The following is a 21,758-nucleotide window of genomic DNA, read 5'->3' as shown; positions in this document are numbered from 1 at the left end:
CTGGGTTATGGTCTGCAAGGCACAGATCTGCCGTGGACTTCTAACTGCTTTCTTCATCCTCTCCAGTTTCTAGACCTCAAACCTGCTAAGCTAAGCTGCAAGCTGGTAGCTAAGCTTCAGAATTGTTGTATTAGTCTGAAAGAGTTAATGTACTCCAGAGTACTTAATTTTCTCCTAGGGAGTCATCTGCTCATTGGTAGGAAATAGATGACTAAGCAATCATTATCATCTCCACAGGATAATTCTAGCACAGGGGAGCAAATAATCCAGAGGACAACATGCACACAAAGCTTATTTATTGTGAAATAAAGGAGGCAAGCAGCATTCTACTGAATATTAGAGGACAAATCATGACATCACTGATTACTCTGTTACTAATGTCGTATGTTTTCCCCCCGGGGCATGACAGGATTTCTTTTTAGGATTTCAAAGTAAATATTCAGACAGAAGTCCTAAGTAATATACTTAAATGCTGTTGTTTGCCTTGACGTAACTTTGTGTTTCTACACGCAAAAATATTACCTCTTACCCTATAATTATTAACAACTTGAATCAAAAGAGTGTTTTCACCTTCATTAAAATACAAATCAACATATCAATCAGCATACCTTTCCTGAATAAACCTGATACAGAAGGTGTCCTAGGTGTAGTTCAGCACAGAATGAGTGTAAGACATGCTCTCTATCTGCGCAGGTCTTAGAAAGCTATCATTTTATTCATTGTTTCAGCACTAGTCATGTTTACCATAACAAGTTATTTAAGAAAGCTTAAGAATTCCAGTTACCAATTGAAAATCACATTAAGAAATTTTTAAAATATCCAAAAATTACTAATATTTTCTTAGAGTCTAAGATTTTAAGGCTTTTCCAAAATAGAAATTTAAGTGTGTTGCCTTCACAGTTTACCATGATTTTCATTCAAGTGGCATTATTTCTATTTAAAGTTTTAATACACTTATGCATGAAGCCAAATTACAACTCCTTAAGAAATGCATCTTTTTAAAATCATTTAAACATTTTCTATAAACCATATATTCATGTCTCCTATCAGTGAGAGTGATGTCAGATTCTTGGTCTACTCTTAAAGTACCAAACACATCTACCATTTAGACATTCTCTTGAACTAAATCTCAAAACAAAGTTAAACAGCATGTTTTAGTACAGCTCAGGTCTAGATGCTGCCAGGCTGGTGGACAGGGACAATCATTCTTCCAGAAGGCTCTGGCCCTCTTTAGGCCCAACAGATGTCATTTTCTTTGTTTAAATTCAATTCGGCATTGTCCTTCTGGCTGTTGGACACCCACCAAATGAAGAAAACTCTAAAAGCGGAAATGCAGAAGAAATATAGATGTTAAGAGACATAAGCCAACAGTTTTAGACCAAAGGTTTACTCAAGTATAATTACCTCTAAAAGTACAGAGTCTAGGTTTAAAAGACTGGAAGTGTTTGATGTGTCTGATAATGTCAAGCATCAATTTTAGCCTTCCATTCGAGGAACAGAACATATGCAAGCTGTTCTATCAGCCTTGAGGGTTGGGGGAAGATCAAGAGTAAGGAAAAGGCATCAGTCCAATTTAAATCATCAGTCTATTGTCAAGTTTGAGTGCAATAAGGCACAAAATGGGCTTCTTAACAAGGAGATTCCTAGGGGAGTTGATAGAATGAGTTGCAGAGTTGCCATGGATTCCTTCAAATTGCAACCACAGATTTGTGGGCATGAAAAGTTGTGTTCTTTTCTAGAAAGGGATTCATAGGTTTCATGAGATTATCTAAGGATTCATGAGCCCCCAAAAGCCAAGACAGAACAAAACCAACCAGCCAAATAAGCAAAACTCCACTGTATTAGCAAATATGTACTTGCTTTTGCAAGACAACTGAAGTTGGTCCATAAATGCTCAAAATGAATAGCCCTCATTGCCAGCATCTGAACATTGCTGCCTGGTCATGTATCTTGTAAAGCTTTATAGTATTTGCTTATTATTTGGTTCTTAACAAGAGTTAAAATTAATTTCCTAAGCACCTGTGAGATCAAATAAAACAAGGGGCTTCTGCAAAATTAAAATTGGGGATTCTAGCATTTGATTTTTGCTACTATGACAAGTATATTTATTTGGGGAAGCTGATTTCTAAGCCCAGAGATGCCCCCATGCTTGACAAAAGAGTGTTCAGAACAGGATCTGACTACCTATACCCTCCCATCTCTTATAAGAGCCTAGTAATTCGAAGGCCATTTCCTGCATTTTTTGATCACCTCATTTTACAAGTTATTAACAAATTTAATAATTACATAATTTTAATTCATCTGTTTAGAATAAGAATTATGAAATAAAATTCCCTTTAAGACCATGAGACTTTACTCAGACGTACTTTTTACAGACTGAGATAAAATTTCTTTTTTTTCCCTTTTATTGGATATAGTATTTCTTTAAAAATGTTCTTAGTAGTGTCAAAACAGAAATAGGTAGGATGTGTGTAGAATAGTATAATAAATATAACTAATAGAATTCTTAGCTAGAAGAAAATACTGGGCAAAATCTTGCCTGAGGAAGGTCAAGATTACTGATCCTTTGGGTTAGGTGTTACATGCTTTCAACAAATACCATCCTTCTAATCTGATAAGACATTCCTGAGTCCTCTCAGTGATGGGCAAATATTTGGATGGGGAATCAGTCCTAGGCAAAATTGTGACATCTAACTTGGTGAGCCAGGAACTCACTCATATTTTGTGAGAATATTCCAACTCTGATGTTCCTTTTGATAATAAAACTACACTTGTTGAGAATCTTTGTGAAAGGTTTTTTGATTTTCCTTTCATGGTAGGATTTTGAGGGCTCTTCATCACTGGTAGTTAGTTTACTCAAAATAGAAGTGCAAAAGAAATCAGGGGAAAGTGCTGAAATGCGCATATTTATGAGTAATATAATATTGTCTGTGTCACTTAGGCACTTACATAATTTCTATTGAAATGTCACCCAAGAGTTTTATTTATCCCTCCATACATTAGCCTTATTATATCAAGAGTAAATCAAAGCACAACATGCTATGTGAATAGCCTTGAAATTGCAATGCTTAATTTCTGAGCTTTACCCTCAGTTGAAACAGCATATTTTACCCAGAGTCTTCAAAATGACTTCCAAACATTTGAAATTAAATTGGACTTCCCCTTTTTTTCCTAGGACAGTGGTCCTTAAAGTGTGTCATCTGGACCAGTAGCATCAGCAGTACTGGGAACTGGTTAAAATGCAAATTACTGAGCCCCTCCCTAGATGTCCTAGATCAGGAACTCTAAGAGTGGGGCCCAGTATTCTGTGTTTTAAAAAGCCCTCCACCCTCCAGGTCAGTCTGATGTTTGTACCAGTTTGAAAGCCACTGGTCTAGGAGGACGGACCTATAGAAACACAGAGGAGTTAAATGATTAGGGGGGATCCCTGGGTGGCTCAGCAGTTTGGCGCCTGCCTTTGGCCCAGGGTGCAATCCTAGAGTCCCGGGATCGAGTCCTGCGTCGGGCTCCTGGTGTGGAGCCTGCTTCTCCGTCCTCCTGTGTCTCTGCCTCTCTCTTTCTCTCTCTACATCTATCATGAATAAATAAATAAATAAATCTTAAAAAAAAAAAAACGACTAGGATATTCAATGGTCAGAGGTAGGAATAAGGTCACAGCCTTTTCATTTTTGTTTTCTGTCTTTACTGTTGCTCACTGCCTGTTTTCTTCAATGTCATTGCTTCCCAAATGGATCAAGGGCTATGACTTGCCTTCACAACTGATGGTTCTGTTTTTAACCCACAGACATGCCTCTCTAGGGAAACAAGCCTAACATCAAGGCCATGTCTATTTAGCACAGGGAACACGGTCAAAATTGGCAAATTCATGGAGGTCCTCCTTAACACTGTAAGTGGTGGGAACACTGCTATTTGGTGCTGGTTTTGTGGTTACACGGCATACATTTCAGACCCAGAAGTAAGGGAATTAAGGGGTATCTTCTGAGTCTGGTGGCATGTAACACACCTGTTAAGATCAAACTTAAGTGAGGAAATTAGCAGTTTATCTCTAGTAATTAAAACCATTTTTAATGTAGAATTTATACCAAATTTGATACATTTTTAATGTATAAATGTATAAAATGTATAAAACCATTTTTAATGTAGAATTTATACCAAATTTGATACATTTTTAATGTAGAATTTATACCAAATTTGAAAACCATGATATTTGAAATTCTGAAAACACTTACCTGTTTTGGTAATGGATCCAGAAGACTACAGTCATATTTATAAAGTATTAAAATAATACATATTTGAATCTCTAACAGAGCAAACCACCTGAAAGAAAAACACAAAATTGTCACTTGGTTGTAAAAGCTGCATAAATATCTACCAATAGAGAATATCTAAGCAAGTACACATTTCAGAGCAAGTATGCTCTTCTTCACAATCTGTTCTTTTACCATTAAAAGGATAGAGTAAGGAAGAACTTACTCTTTTCTTTTATAATGCTGTCTACTCCAGAGGGTGCTGGAATGATTAAATTGCTTAAAAATGTATGTAAAATGCTTAGCCAGGGGAAGCACTCAGTAAATGAGAGCCCAGGCTTCTCTTCAAAGTTTTAGACCAGTGCTGCTCATCATGGTAGCCATTAGCTACATGTGGCTATTTAAACTTAAATACATTAAAATTAAACAAAATGAAAAATTTCAGTTGCTCAGTTGCACTGGCCATATTTCAACTGTTCAACAGCCATATGTGGCTACTGGTCTCCATACTGGACAGTACATCTTTAGAACATTTTGCATGATCACAGAAAGTTCTATTGGATACCCTTGTCTGATCTAGACCCTTACCTCCCATTAGAAATTACTGCCTTAATGTTCTGTAGGCTCTCAAACTCCCCTAACTACCAAATTTATTATTCTTTTTGTGATTGATCCTTCACTCAGATGTCTCCAAACTTTTTGATCATATACCCTTATAATGAAATATTTGAGCACACCCTACAATATATTGATATTCAGTTACCTATAAAGTATATACACATACTACTGTATTAGTTTACTACTTACTTTGTAAGACACATACAAATAGAAACTAAAAATATTGAAAAGAATATAAATGGAATTCTGCTTTTTTTTTTTTTTTTTTTGCATCTCAGTGGGTTGTTTTGAGCTCTCCTCAGGGTAGACAATGCCTTTTAGGTGTCATAGCTCTTAATATATACAATTAGTCCAACAGGTCAGAAAATTGGAAGGCATCATAGACTCAATCCTCTTCTTCACTTTCTTTATCCAATTAGGCAGAGTCCTTCTTTTGTCATCTAAATACTTCCCCAACCCTCTCCTTGTCTTATCTCTAGACCCTCCACTACTGCCTCACTGTGGTTTTTCACGATTGGTGTCCTGGATTGCTAAATTAGCTCAACTTCCAGATTAATCTTTCTGTTTCCAGTTTCACTTCACCCCATTTTATCCTTCACTCTACCACTAGAGTGAACTTTTTAAAACATAAATCTATCACTATTTGTCATTTTACACACACACACACACACACACACACAGTCCGTCACTGCTCCCGATTTTCTTCCAAATGGCACAGAACACAGACAACCTTTGAAGCTATCTCCCCTATCTATCTCCCGTGCTTCCTCCCCACTGACTCCTCTTTGAAACCCTGGCTCTATCCACCCTGTATACCTAACATTTCCTGAATGGGGATGCTCTCTGTTGCAAGCTCTTTCTCTGCCTGAGGTTCAGTCTCCTTTGGAAATATTCTCTGATCACTTGCTTCCATACTGAGGTTCCTCCTCTCCACTTCTATGGTCCCCTGTGCACATCTCAGCCATAACCTCTATCACACTGAATTCCAATTGCTTATTAACCATTTCTCTCCTAAAGGAGGAGTTGTATTGTGCAGAGCACACTATTGGTGCCTAATCATGTTACCTCAATGAATGCATGAATTAATGAATACATGATTGAAAGAGATGCCTTCCATAAAACAGATTCAATTTCCTGCCTTTTCCAGGTTTCTTGCTCTATGTTTCTGTGGCACTTTGCACATTCTTTTACCAATGTCCCTACCAGACAAGCTGACTATATCCTACCATATTACAGTTAATTGTTTGCCTCTCTGTCTCCCCTTATAAACTACAGTATTCACAAACAGTAGGAACCATTGTTCCATTCATCTTTGAAGTCTCAATATTTATTGAGTGACTGAATATGAATGATTTTATATTCATCTCAGATAATTACATTTGTTTCCTACAAGTATCTTGAAACATCTTGTTTATATTTTACTTCAAATGAAATCTGGAGTACTCCAGGTATTGTTAAAACCCACTTGGATAGCATATCACTTCTTCAGAAATATTTATGATGCAAATTTAACTCTACTTACTTATAAGTGTAAAAAACAATTTATTCTAAGAGACTACCAATGTCTATGAAGTAGAATACACACAATATTTACTGATTCGAATCAAAGAGCAATTCCAAGAAAAAGAAATTTTGCTAATTTGTGTGCAGGTTTAGAATTTCTCACAACTAAATTTTTGTCAGACTTCTAACAAAATAGAACTTCACTTCTGGCTACAGCCTGCCCTAAATAACTCAAAAACTGAATAAGATTTACAGGGTAGGATGGAAATTTCCAAGAGAAAAGAAATAAATGAGATGAACTCTGAAATCTCCAGCTCATTGTCCATGGCAGTTCCAGATCACAGTGCAAGCCCATAAAGACCGATAACCTCACTGAATTAAAAAGACAGAGATCAAAGTTCAGGCAAGCTAAAGAGACTAGAATTTGCAGGAAAGAATAAAAGAGAGGAGGGAGTTTCACAGAGAGAGCAAGAGTGCTTCAGAAAACCACATGGAGATCTCCTTGGGTATTTGTCTGAGTACTGATCTCAGCATATGTAAGAGGAAACTACTTAGGTGGAGATGAAAGATGAAAAAGAAAGCTAAGAAGCAATAAGCTGAATAATGCTCAGGGCTCCCACAAGATATGGAAGCCTATGTTCCCACATGCAAGAGTGGAAGGATCTTGTAACACATAGACAATTGAATAGAGTCTTTAAAAGGCTATTGCCTTAAAAGTGGTATTATCTTATCTTAAATTATATGTCACTCCTGCTTTACCTTAATAGAGCTTAACAAGTCTTGAAAACTTGTTTTTCTGAGCAACTAACTGGATGCCACAGTAAAGCCTAAACCTAAAGAAATACCATAAAATTTAGTATCCATGACAGTTAAAATATATGCCTTGAATTCTTTCAAAAATGATCATGCCTAGAAGAAATGGGTAAATATGAGACATAAATAAGAGAAAAAACATTCAAAGGAAATAGACCCTGAAATGGCAAATACTGTAGACAGCTAGTTAGATATAATCGACATGTTGAAAAAGGTAGAAGCACAATGAACAGAGAAATGGAAGATTAAAAAAATCAAACCAAACTTCTAGCAATGAAAAATACAGTATCTTAAATGAAAACACATTAGATGGGATTAAAAGAAGATAAAACACTGCAAAAGAAAAGACTGTGGAACTTAATAGCACAATGGAAAATATCCAAAATGAAGTGCATAGCTTAAAAAGACTGAAAAAGTAAATAAGCAGAGTATAAGTAACCTATAAAATAATATCAAGGAGTCTAACACACATGTAACTTGGAGATGCAGATAGGTGGGCAGAAAAAAAGTATTTGAAGAAATAACAGCAGAAACATTTTCAAATTTGTTAAAACTATGAATTTACGGAGCTAAGAAGCACAATGAACCCAAAGCAAAAGAAACATAAAGAAAACTACTCCAAGGGAAATCATAATCATATTGTTAAAAAAAAAAAAGAATGACAAAGAAAAAAACTTAAAAGCAGCAGCCAGAGGGGAGGAAAAAAAAGACACAATATAGGAATGAATGAATGAATGAATGAATGAATGAATTTAAATGATCACAGACTTCTCATCAGAAATCATAAAAGCCAGAAGACAAGGGAACAATATCTTTGAAGATTTGAAAGAAAAAAAGTTGTTGTTTATAATAATACACTAACTCTATCATGAGAGACCATCTTTGATCATTTTTGGGTAAATATTTAATTTCCTCTTCATAGATTTAGAGCATACTGTCTTGTAGGAAAAAATGATGATTGCCTTTGGGAGCTATGTGAAAGAGAGAAAGATGTTGAAATGGCAGTCCATTATTTAGTAGAGAATTTGAAGAATAAATATTTGAACATATCTTAGGGAGAGATGGTATGCCATGCCCATGAAGGACTATTTTGAGAAACTCAAGTCCCAAGGACAATAGTGGATAGTCGTGTTGAAAGCCACCAATGTAAAAAAAAAAAAGGGAGGGGGGGCAGCCTGGGTGGCTCAGCAGTCTAGCGCCACCTTTGGCCCAGGGCATGATCCTGGAGACCCAGGATCGAGTCCCACGTTGGGCTCCCTGCATGGAGCCTGCTTCTCCCTCTGCCTGTGTCTCTGCCTCTTCCTCTCTGTGTCTCTCATGAATAAATAAATAAAATTCTAAAAAAAAAAAAAAAAAAAAAAAAAGAAAGCCACCAAAGTTATTCTACACTCAGACTTTAAGAAATGCATTAGTGGAGGAATGTGATGGATCTTGGAGTGAAATCAAGTCTTTGGGGAAAGGAAGAAATGAAAAGGAGGGTGACTGTTCTGTGGCTATTTTGCAACAGACAAGCACAGACCTGTGTACAGGAGTGAAAGGAACAGGGGACTTCCTATGAAGTGCTTTTCTCCTGGACTACGATAAAAGAAATATATTTTTAAAAATATTTTATCCATTTATTTGAGAGAGAGAGAGAGAGAGAGACAGCACAGGTGGGAGGGGTAGAGTGAGAGGGAAAATCTTCAGCAGACTCTGTGGTGACCATGGAGCCCAACTTGGGGCCCCATCCCACAATCCTGAGAGCACCATCTGAGTCATTCTATAAATGGACAAACCCAGCCCTGTGTACAGGAGTCAAGAGTAGGAACAGGGGAAATCAAGAGTCAGACACTTAACAGACTGAGCCATTCAGGCACCCAGTAAAAGAAATATTTTATGTACAATTTTTAAAAAGATTTATTTCTTTATTTGAGAGCACAAGAGGGAGAGAGCATGAGTGAGGGGGGCACAGAGGGAGAGAATCTCAAGGAGACTCCCCACTAAGCACAGAGCCCAACTGGGGCTCAATTTCACGAACCATGAGATCATGACCTAAGTCAAAATCACAAGTTGGACACTAAACTGATTGAACCACCCAAATGCCTTGTGTATAATTTTTATATTCCCCTGACTATATCACAGGCATTTCTCATTTTATTGTATTTCACTGATACTGCCTCTTTTACAGATTGAAGTTTTGTGGTAACCCTGCATTGAGCAAGTCTATCAGTGCTATTTTTCCAGCAGCATTTGCTCATTTTGTGGCTCTCAGTCACATTTTGGTAATTTTCACAATATTTCAAACATTTTCATTATTATTATAGTTGTTAATGGTGATCTGTGATCAGTGGTTACTACTTACTCAAAGTTCAGCTTAGCTTATAGTTAGCATTTTTTTAAGCAATAAAATATTTTTAAAGTCAGGTGTGTGCATTTTTTAGACATTATGCCATTGTATACTCAGTGGACCACACTGTAGCATTAACATAACTTTTATGTGTACTGGGAAACCAAAAATTTCATTTGACTCACTTTATTGTGATAATTGCTTTGTTGCAATGGTCCAGAGTCAAACCTATATAATTATTTTTTTTTAAGATTTTATTTATTTGAGAGAGAGAGAGAGAGAGAGAGCACAAGCAAGAGCAGAGGGAGAAGCAGACTCCCTGCTGAGTAAGGAGCCTGATACAGGACTTGATTCCAGGACCCTGAGATTATGACCTAAGCTGAAGGCAGATACTTAACTGACTGAGCCACCCAGGGGCCCAGTCCTGTATAATTATGAAAAAATTCAGTCATGAGTGATGCACTTAAGTGGTCCTGTGTGACAGTGCTGTGAAGCATAAAGAGATAATAAAATATCAGGAAGTGTGAAGAGCCTCATTTTCCTCTTTCTGCTGGAGGTAGCATGAAAGAAACAGCGCTTTATCTTCCATAAGGAGCTGGGACCATGGCAAACATCACAGAATACTAAGGGTCAAATTTGGAAAGGACAACTAGGGTGTGGATCTAAGTGACATGCTCTTCCTCTTCTCTCAGAAGAGAGTAACATTTATGGGAACAGTGAATTGTCACTTAGGTTACATATTAAGAGTTCTTATAATCAAATGAGATCTCCATTAATTTATCCATTTGGTGTTTACTGTCTTTATGTGCATTATGCTCTTTTAAGTGCTGAAGTTACAAGAGTAACCAAAAATACCACTCAAGCTTTCATCAAAATGCTTAAATTCTAGCAGAGAGAGAGTAAGTAGGCAGCAAATAAATAAATAAGGAATGTATATGTCAAGTATGTGAATAAGTATGAAACTAATAAATAAGATAAAGGGAAAGGGAGTGACGGCATGGGCTACAATATTTTAGGTGAGGACCATCTCTCTAAGGAAATGACATTTCAGTAGATGCTGGAATGGAGGAGGAGAAGGCATCATATGAATATCTGGGTACAGAATTTCATGTGGAGGGAGTAGAAGGAGCACAAATCCAGAAGGAGGAGAATGAGGGACAATGAGGAGGCTAGTATTGCCAGAGAGGAGCAAGAAAGGGGGGAGGTATGTTAGAGAAATACCCCGGGGCAAGGAGAGAGCCCATGGGGCATGCTTAAGACTACATTTTATTCTGGGAGATGGGAAGCCATTGGATAGTTTTGAGCAAGTGTGACTTTTTCAAAAGAAAAGAATTATTCTGACTGGTACATTGAGAATAAAACATAAGGTGAGGTAGATAGAAGCAGAAGAATGATTAGGAAGCCACTACAATTTTCCAGACAATAGAATGTGGGGACTTGTACCAGAATGGTAGAAATAGTCACGAGCTAGAGTGAGATACCAGATATACTCTGTACAATGGGCTGATGATTTGCATTAGAGATTGGAAGACAAGAGTCAAGAATGACTTTTGACCTGAGGATGAGTTTTTGATTTGAGGAAATGCAAGGATACTGTTGCTATTTACCCCAGGAGGACTGAAGGAGGAACGGGTTGAAGAGTTGTCTTCTGGAGCTCAGTTTTAGACCTATTAGGATAGCTGGCTGTTCACCAGTACCCTGGAGACATCCAGTGCAGACACCAAGGGGAGGCTGAGTAAACAGGCCTGATGTTTAGGAGGGATTCAGTCAGGACTGGAGACATATGAAATATAAGACAGTCATCATTATTCAGAGGATTATTTAGAATCATGGCACAGGAGAGCTCACTTAGGGAATAAGTTAAATAGAAACAAACAAACAACAACAAAAAACCCAACCCAAACTAGAAATCTTACAAGACAGTTCTGGGACACTCCAAAATTTGGAGATCAGGAAAGTGAGAAAGAAAGATAAGCAGAGGAAACTTGGAAGGACCAGCAAAAAGGGGTAGAAAAACAAAAAGAGATTGGTATCTCTAAAGCCCCACAAACTATATGTAATATATACTTTATATATAGGCACGAGCCCCTATCAAATGGAAAATGTGGCAATGAGCACCAATATGTGAAATTAGACATCAAAGTTCCCACTTACTAAAATGACCAATTCTTTTCAGTACTTCGCTCCATTCCTGGAAGTAAATTAGATGAGATCACTTTTTCTGATAACAGCTGATGTTTTGTGTTGGTAGAATAAACAGTGACTTCCCAATATTCAATGCTTACCTGGCAGTACTGGAAAAATACTGGCTAATTCTGCATTTGTGAATTACAAAACAGTTTTTAGGTTCCACTTTATCCAAACAAATCCTATTTTCTTGTAACTCTCTGGCTTTAGCCATTCTCTGACATTAGTTTGCTATAGACCAGCGCACTCCTCTGAGCTGGGCCCTCTGGCATAGAGGACCATTGGCACCTGTCCTGTCCAGTCCTTAGAGCAGAGGCACTGCAGCAGCCTGAGGACAATAAACACTTTGGTGGGCAGGGTGGCAGCCACTCCAGTGAAGAAGGCACTCAGAATGGAGGGACAACCTAAAGCAAGGCACAGTCGCCCAAGGGGCCCTGGAACATCTAGGAGCCTGTGAGGGCTTCACACCCTGCCCTCCAGAAGGTGAAGTGATGAGAGATGAAGCTGGCAGAACAGGATGGCCTGGTTTGTGGAAGGTTTGAATGACAGTGTGGGGTCTGGATCCTGAAAGTGCTGCAGACCTAGTGAATCATGTGCTTATTGAAAAACTCTACCTATGTGTGAAAACACTGTTTCTTTCTTTTTTTTTTTTTTTAAGATTTTATTTATTTATTCATGAAAGACACAGAGAGACAGAAACACAGAGGGAGCAGCAGGCTCCCCGCAGGGAGCCTGATGCGAGACTTGATCCCAGTACCCTGGGACAATGACCTGAGCCAAAGGCAGACACCCAACCATTGAGCCACCCAGGCGTCCCCAAAATACCATTTCTTTAAGTATTACACATAGAAGGCCCTCAATATATGGCTCCTCTAACACAGAAGAGAATGTAAACAAGACCAATGTTCACAAGCTATTTAAGAGTAAACATGTTAGAAATACTATATACATTTTTATCAGAAATAATTAGAAAAATATTTATCATTTTATTAAAAGAGCTTTCCATTTGTAAGCTTCCCTTACAATCTGTAAGGCATTGTCTTAACTAACTTGAGTCCCGGGCAGCCCCAGTGGCTCAGCGGTTTAGCACCACCTTCAGCCCAGGGCCTGATCCTGGAGACCCTGGATAGAGTCCCACGTGGGGCTCCCTGCATGGAGCCTGCTTCTCCCTCTGCCTGTGTCTCTGCCTCTCTCTCTATGTCTCTCATGAATAAATAAATAATATCTTTAAAAAAACAAAAAACAAAAAACTTGAGTCCCTGTCATGTTCTTTCAAGTTATAAAACTGTACTTCCTGGAAGGTAAAATTATAATGGACGCCCCTGACCAATTCAGATTGTGCATTAGAGAGGCTTTAATATTTTTCTTCTTTTATCTTCTTTATCTTCAAGTTAGTTTAGTTATTAAGTTAGTATTAGTTATTAAAAGAGCATAAAGTTAACATATTTCATATTAGTTCTAAACATTTTGATTGAGATCCTAGTTAAAGGAAAGGTAAGATGAATTAATTATACAGATAATAAATAATATGTACTAAAATGATATTTTCTCCAAATCCAAATATTTGAATATTGTAGCATAATTACCTCAATTATTCAGGAAATAGTCATTTTTTTCTACAGTCACAAAAAAGTGTTTTCAAGTCTGTACTATGTTATTGAATTTTGTTTGATGCCTAAAATATCAGAGACTAACATATACGTACCTCTGACATTAAAAGGTTTTTATGTCAAAGAAAATGGGCTTCATAAATTTGTATTTTTACAGAAGCTAGCTGAGCTATGTTCATGTTAGGAATGTTTTCTTAATGCTCCTATGTCAAAACAGTGAAAATAATGAGGCATATTATTTATAACAGATTTATTTTTTACACTTACAAGGACAATATTACACATCTACAAATAAAGCTCATTAAAATATAAACATGTTGAAAATTCCTCAAATACTTAGTACTTGTGTATTTTCCTCATTTGTAGATAAATGTTCAAGGAGCACTACACAGGCCTCAAGAGCACAGACTGACATAACAGACCCCACCTCACAGACCTCACACTAGTAAGGCACATGGAGAGACAGAAAGGGAGAAAATATGAGATAAAGGTAGAAACAAAAAGGTTATGGAAATTTGGAATCTGGAGAGAGAACTGTGATCTGGAGCAATCGATGATCACTTTTGTGGAGATGAAACTCAAGCTAGACCTTGATGGAAGGAAGCAGGCTTTAACTAAGTCTACTTAGTTCACTATGTTGACTGGGGGCATTCCACACCCAGCAGGTAGCATGAGCAAGCAAGGAAATGGACAGTGTAGTTAAGGCACAGCTAGTAGAGCCTCTGGAGTGGGCACTTTCCCACCTTCAGGAAGGTACAATCAGCATCAGATCATGGACAGCCTGGCATTCTAGGCTGCTGAGCTTGGCCTGTGGGCAGTGGCACTAGAGTCTTAATGAGAGTGACAGTCTAAGATGATTATAGTTGAGGACAATTAATCTGTGTGTAGTGAGTAAGAGGGATTAGAGATAACAGAGCCTGGGAGAAGGATTAGGAAACTATTATGTCACCTATGGTGGGGCATGACAGCCTGGTTTAGGAGGTGGGAACAGTCATGGAAGGCCAACGAGAGGGAGAAGTAGAGAGAGGGTCACTCTAAAAGACCAGGTGTCTACAATAGCACTACATCAAAAAGAAACAGGGGGTACTAAAGGAATGATAAGATGATGGGAAATGAATGATTTTAATTGAATGTCTTGATTTTGAGATTGCCTCCCTCTCTTGCTTTTGAAAAGAAAATCTCTTGCTTTTTTTTTTTTTCTACTAGAAGTCATTGCGCGCGATGCCAGCATGGGCTGGAAAACTGCCACGGTTGCCAGGAGCAGGGGCTCTGAAGTATATTCCTAGTTGCTACCAGCTGTGGCTTATGAAAATAGAATGATCTCGCCCTGGAATTCAGAGAAGGCAGCAGACAGACATACTTTCACAGGCATCCTTCATGGAAGCATGGCTACCCAACTTAAAGGGGAAGTACTTTCCTTACAACCCCATCCATCTTTGAATTATTTTAGGAAAATGAAATCAATTTGGTGGCAGGAGGCAAAGTATTCCAGCCTAGTGGTTGTAAAGCATTAGCCTGCATCAGAATCCCCTGGAAGCTTTGTTAAAACACAGATTGCTGGGCCCCGCTCCTCAAGTTTCTGATTCGGTAGGTCTGGGGAAGGACCCAAGAATTTGCTTTTTTTGCAAGTTTCCAGGTGAGTTTACTACTGGTGATCTGGGGATTATACTCTAAGAATCACTGATCTAGAGGAATTTGACAAGGAGAAAGGGGAAAAATGTTAAAAGATTCAGTTTATCAAACTTTTTAGTTTCAGTACAAAAATGACAATGATAAACACTAGCTCAGCTACACATGAAACAGTGTGGTTAGGGCACCAGACTTTTCACTGGGGATGACGGTAAGGACATAATCCGTAGAATCAACTGGTGGATATTTACACTGAATAACGGGGTGGGGTGGGGGTTGCGTCCAGAATGAAGTAGGGAAGGAAGAAAGGTATAAAGGATAGTGGGAGAGAAGGTCAAGAAGAAAGCCTATGGAAAAGAGAAGAGAATGGGAACTCTGTAGAAGGAGAAGGGATGTGAGAAAGCAGATAAGAAAACAGAGAGGATGGGAGAACCCTTGTCCTTCCTCAGACTTGAGCCATTGTTCTCTGTTGCCTCAAAGCAGGAGGGCATTCTCCAGGTCACTTTTTCAGAGTTGCTAGTGGTGATCTTACTGCTACTCCTCCTGGTGGTAAAACTCCCAAACGGATGACCTATGAGCTAGAAGGCTGGATACAATTTTTGAAGCTTCCTATTCAACCAAAAAGGCAAGGAGATAGTACTGACTTCAGTGAGATTAAGTACTCACCAAACAGAAACAAACTTATGGTATATTTTAAATAACAGATCTTCCAGAAAAAAATTTAAGATGTGACATTTGCCTTGGTTTTGTGATACACCCAGAGGAAATGAAACTCAGCCCCTCTGCAAAGCACAAGCTATTTAGCAAGCAATTGGTGAATATGGGTAGAGCATGTTAATACAATATCTCATGGAATTCAATAAACCTTGAAAGAACACTTGCACTTTTGAGGAAATTATATTACTTAGGATGCTTTTGGTGGCAAGTGACAGAAAACTCACATCAGGCTGGTTTCTGTATTGGAGGGAAGGCATTGTTTTATGTACCTGAAAAACCTCTTAGAGCTGGCGCTGGCCTCAGGCAGAGATCACTTCAGCAACTCAGTGATGTTCCCAGGAAGCCAGTCTGTCTCCACTGCTCTGCTCTAGGGTACCAACTTCATCCTAACACTGCCTGCTTTTACGGTTTCAAAATAGCTACCATCAGTTTGGGGGCCCGAGGGCTTCTTTATTCACATTCCACAGGGAATGATTATTTTTGCCCTAGAAGTCTCAATAGAAACCCTGGTAGTTAATTGCACTGCTTAAAACATATGCCTACACTGAAACCAATCACTACCAGAAGGGAGGGAGGGGACAGGGATGGGATTTGCAGATGGGCTTAGGGAACAGTGCTCCACTGCTATGGAGCTAGGGGTGGAATCAGAGTCCCATGGATCCCCAGATGAAAGCACGGGCCATTAGGAAGGGAAGAGAAGGAATGGGGAGACAGTAGCCCACGGGCAATATGGTGACCCTGTATAGTTTTAATTCGGTCCTAGGAATTAAACCCTCTTTCTGAACAGGAGACATCTAACTTGTTCAAGAGCAGTGGCTGAATTGGATGAGAGACAATGTCCGACAAAAACAAAAAGAGAGAGGAGAGTGGCAAACGATACCCAGCCCAGAGTGCCCCTTCTTCCTCTCCAAGAGTGCAAATCCCGTTCCCATATTCTGTGCTCCACAGAGGGCCTGGAGATCCAGTGTGTAAACAGAAGGAAAAGAGCATCCTCTCTGAAATTTTCTGCTCAGAAATGAACATGTTTTATTTTCAAAGCACTTTGGCCCAAGTATCAAAAGTCAGTCTTGGATTGCTTCTTCTGATCCTGACAGACTTAAGTCTTCATCTCACAATGAAACGTCAAAATGAAATGGCTGGGAAAGGAATGACTGAATTTTGCCAATTGTTTCTGGGCTCCTTGCAGTGAGTCACTGCTCCTCAGTGAAGCAGTAAGAGAGAGAAGCATAGCTAGAAATTAATAAAGGGGTCTGGCAGCCTGGCTCCATCTCGAAATTAACCACATCTACCCCTTGCCAGCCTCACTGCTAACCCATTTTTATATGCCCTCCAGGCCATGTGCACACCATAGTGAAAATGTTAGGAAACAATTAAATAAGTAAATATAGTTTGCTCAATTCTCCTTAACAAATGGAGTTGAGGGGATGCATTTGTTTATGTAACAAATTCCTCAGAGTAAATTGCATTCACAACTTCTCGTGAAATCCATAGGTATTTGAGCGTGCTCACTCCTCAAAAGCAATCAGCTGTTTCTAAATATACAAGTACTTCTCAAAGTACTGCAAGGATATTTTACTGAATAAGACACACTTATTAAGATTTTATTATTTTTAAAACAAACATGGGGAAACATGTACACAGAGCTTCACAAACCCCAATATACAGGTTACAATGCATTACATTACATTCCTGTGAGTACTTACTTTTCTTCCTCCCCTCAAACTTTGATATCACAGCCCCTTGGGAAGGTGTGCTTTCCTCTGTGCTGCTTATTGATTATTCCCATCTAGTTCATAAAGCCCTTTCTATTCTCCTTCCTCGAAACTCCTACAGTGGTTATTACGTATATATGTCATTTGGCATTTCTCATGGGTCATCTTATGCTGCTAAAGAGGGCTTGTTTTTCATGTTGCTATGTCTCATCTCCCTAGCCACGTTATAAGCCACTTAGGAATGTTATGGGTCTTTGAATTTCTCCAGTGGTTCATGAAGCGATTTGAGTTAGACTATAAACTCCTTGAGGAAAGGGACTTCATCCTTTTTTTGCTTTCCAAGGTAACTCCTAGAACCCTATCCTGGCATACAGTGTCCACTCAATTAATATTTATTTATTTAAAGGGTTTATTTATTTGTTTATGAGAGACGAGAGAGAGACAGAGACAGAGACAGAGAGACAGAGACAGAGAGAGAGGCAGAGACACAGGCAGAGGGAGAAGCAGGCTCCATGCAGGGAGCCTGACATGGGACTCGATCCCAGGTCTCCAGGATCAGGCCCTGGGCTGAAGGTGGCGCTAAACCGCTGAGCCACCTGGGCTGCCCCTCAATTAATATTTATTAAATGAAAGAATAAACATACTAATATTAGGTGCTCCAGAGATATCTGTTAGGTTGAATACTACTACTACTACTACTACTAATCTACTATCAGCTGGACCTATGTTTGAACTAATTTTCCTATTGCTGTGTGGTTTTTATTAGTAATTCAAGACAAGTCCATGACTTTGTGGCCTAGTACTGCCCTAGGATATAGAGAGGACCCAAACACACACAAAAAAGTAGAGATCACAGTTTCTACTGAGGAACTACGCTTCATTTCCACTTTTCAGTGTTGTAGGCTTACTCTTACTACACGATCTTCTTATCCAAGCAAGCTTTTTGTAAGGGAGGTATCTTGCCAAAGATCAGGGCTATTGTTTTACACTGGAATGTAACCCATATCCATGACCACAGTGATACAGTCAACCAGGCATCCTCTTGCAGGGATGGGAAGCAAGGGAAATTATGGCTGTTGGCTTGGGGGTAGTGGCAGGAGGGCCTGGTGCAGTATAGCAAGCACATTCCTTTATGCTGAGATCATCAACTCTCAGAGACACCCACTCAGCAATGGAAATCCCCTGTTCTATCCTTTTCATTGAAATTCATAGTTTAAGAGGAGAATGTCCACTGTAAGGCAACTTCTCATTATGCATGCTACCATTGCTGAAGAGGTTTGGTAGTTCATGCTGCTTTCTCCTGTTTTTCTGCAAAACCATCAGCTCAGACCTCTCCAGCAATAGAATTACTGGGAAGAGGTCCCTTCCTGCTTGTACCCGGGGGTTTCCCAGCTATGGGGAAGTGCCTAGCAAGGGGTTCCTCCTCCAAATGCATTTCCAGAATTCCCATTATTCAGAGCAGGAACAATATTCTTCCATTCTGATTTTTGGTTGGCAGCTGATAGCAGCACTGAATACTTATTAATAGATTCAGCAAAATCTTCTGTGTCCACTAATGAGAGGGGATCTCATACTGCCTCAGTGGCCTCAACTCCAAGGAGTGACAGCTGCAAGGCCACAAGACTGTGTGTTCATGATGAACTTTGATCGTCAGCTACTTTAAAGGCAATTTTTTCTGACTCACTAAGTATTTGGTGAGGAGAAAATAAATTGGTTCTTGGTATACAAATTTAGAATGGGTGCAATTCTCTGAGGATTACACTAAAGATCTGTGGGATTAAATTTCTAGTGCAAAGATCTATCTTGCTATAACACTGTCCAAATGAGGTAATTCATTTTCCTGAAAAATTTTGTGTTTTGTCTGTCTTTAGATACAATGTTTCGTGGGTTGGCTACTTAAGATAAAAGAAAAGTTAACATTTTAAAAGGAGAAACAATATAAAAACTAGACTATGGAGCTTTTATTTATTGCTACATTTATTCAACATTCAGACAGGCTTATAGATTGTGGTTATATGATACATATTTCGCCACATCTCAGACTAAGTAGTTTTCAACGGAAAACTTAACATCTTTTCCTCAAACTTGTTCTTGCTCCTGATTTTTCTATCTCCACTATCTCTGCCAGCCACCTAGATTCAAGCCACAGTCCTCCACAAATCCTTCCCTTTGATTGATCCCATTTCTAATTATTTTCCAAATCTGCTAGATCCTACCACTCTATGTCTCTCACATGGAATATAAGCATAATGATATCACCTAAGTCATGCCCCACTCTGATCCATTCTATAAAAAATCTTTTGATAACCTTGCTCTCATAATACAGCAGCCATTGTAATATTTTTTTCTCATGAGGTCTCCCATCAGAAGCCACTGTAGATTTTTCCACAAAGACATCGAACAATACAACTGGCAACTGAACAAAATGTGGTCTCTTGGATCTCCCTATAGTCTGATAATAAAGACAAGGGGGATTAAGCCAAAGTTTCCCCCCTCTGAGCCATCATCTTTCTTAGACCTTCAGGATAAATGTGGCCCAGCTGTCTCACTGACCTTCCAGGACACTGGTACTTCCCGCTTCCAAATGCCATGAACCAGTCCAAGAAAGCATGCTTCTCTAAATTTGCCTTTTTCCAACGTTCCTGTGGGAAGAAAGCATTTTTTTTTTCCAAATCAGCCTTATATAAATAAGCTTAACTTTATTTCTCTAGGCTAAAAATGACTTTGTACAGCTAATCCTTGCATATAAAGTTGCAGGGCTGTTTGTAATTTTTTTCCAACCTGTTATTAATATCAGACACAATTGTGTTTTTGGAATGCGAACTAATAAATAAAAAGGTTTAAAAAGAATTCTGTTAAGTGGTAAATGTAAATGATAATGTAAATCAACCATGGAATTGACCTCAGAAAAGGAAGGCTATTTATAATAAGGTCTCAGGCTCCATCACAAAACTGCACTTGGTAATAAATTCAGTAAGTAACTGGCAGCTCTGCTTATTGGAGGGTACTTGGGAAGTGGAATGGATACATCTGGATGCCGTTTTTAAAAAAGTTTTACTTAAAGACAGAGAATGGACTAAATGAACTCTTAAGAGTCTGCTCAGCCCTGTAACTCCCCAATTTTAAGAAACAGCAAAGTGGTTTTAATTTGCCTTGTTTTTCTTTTGTTATACTCCTTGGAAACCAGTAACAGGAGCAACTGCCTGACAAATATAAAATAAGACTTCTATCAGAACCAGACATATTTACTTTACCATACTTTGCTGGTTTCAAATAATTTATTTTAAAGTTGGTGAATCTTACTCCAAAAACATCTCGATCTCATTTGTGTTATACCATTTTACTTTTGTAGTTAGCTTGGTTTTTCATTACCAAGGATAAGGCTGTTTAATGATATAGTTAATCTATGAATTCATACTCCTGGCATAAAAGATATTAAAATCAAAAGACAATGTATTTTGAAAAGAGGTAACTTACAGGTTTGAACAATTCAGGTTCAGGAAAATATTCTGGATTCCTATGCAGCCAAAATGGAGACAACATCAACAAGTCACCGGAAGGAACAGTATAATTCTATGATGGAAAATCAGTTTCAAGTCATTTTTTGAAATCTGCTTTAAGGAGAGTTTGGGTCATTAAAAATAATGCTCCAACTATATTGTAGAGAAGACACGTTTCATAAACAATGGCGAGAAAATCTAATTCTTTCCTGGAAGGATCATTTCTATTTTCCAATGCAGGCAATGACTACATTCTAATTCTGATGATTATTACAAGTGCCTATAAATTTGGTTACACAGGGGAAAAAATATTAGATAAATGGGATAAATGTGAAAATTTGAGAAACAAGCATAAGTCTGCTGTGATGCAGCTTTTGAGGATTAACACTGGGGTTTGCAGCAAGGGCTTTCGATGATGCTCCGGGGGCCACACTGGATCCCCAGGTGTGGAACAGGAAAATCTAACTCTGAGACAGGACACTGGCCATAGTAGCACTGAGGACAGGGGCAGTGGGTGTTCTGTTCCTAGGGGCACTCATGACAGTGTCAGGGCAGAAGCAGTGGATCCTCCCTCCCTCCCTCTCTCTCTTTTCACTCCTGAAACAATTGTTAGGGCAGAAAGATATGAAGACAACTGGTTAGGGGGATATTGGACAAGGCAAGTATTGTGTGTTTCTTTGGTTGATTCTGTGTTTGGGATCGCTGTGGCTGTGGGACTGAGGGTAAGCAGTGAGATTCCTCAAGCACAAGAGTCTGCATTATCCTTCCCCATTTATTCTATCATAGGTTTTCATGATATGTAAATTATTCTAAAACCTAAAAACTATATCATAAAATCACCCTTATATTATTATGTTCAGGAACCACAGAACACAGGGCTCTCCCATAGTGTATAA

At 38.7% G+C, this 21,758-nt stretch overlaps 1 protein-coding gene across 1 annotated transcript in view; it reads right to left on the bottom strand.

Annotated features, from left to right (window-relative positions):
- Window positions 1-279: 279 nt before the first annotated feature.
- LOC121474005 (24-hydroxycholesterol 7-alpha-hydroxylase) overlaps window positions 280-21,758 on the bottom strand; it is an 89,925-nt gene continuing 68,446 nt past the window's right edge. The window contains exons 9-12 of the mRNA XM_041726840.1: window positions 20,840-20,935; window positions 19,916-20,004; window positions 4,230-4,317; window positions 280-1,318 (exon numbers count right to left, since the gene is read on the bottom strand). Coding sequence (XP_041582774.1) covers window positions 1,247-1,318; window positions 4,230-4,317; window positions 19,916-20,004; window positions 20,840-20,935 — 345 coding nt within the window. The 3' untranslated portion in view covers window positions 280-1,246. The remainder of the gene's footprint in view (window positions 1,319-4,229; window positions 4,318-19,915; window positions 20,005-20,839; window positions 20,936-21,758) is intronic.

This window comes from Vulpes lagopus, chromosome 1 (genome assembly GCF_018345385.1).
Source record: "Vulpes lagopus strain Blue_001 chromosome 1, ASM1834538v1, whole genome shotgun sequence".
NCBI classification, from domain to species: domain Eukaryota; kingdom Metazoa; phylum Chordata; class Mammalia; order Carnivora; family Canidae; genus Vulpes; species Vulpes lagopus.
The sequence above is the reverse complement of the archived record's forward strand: the minus strand, read 5'-3'. Positions and strand labels throughout refer to the sequence as shown.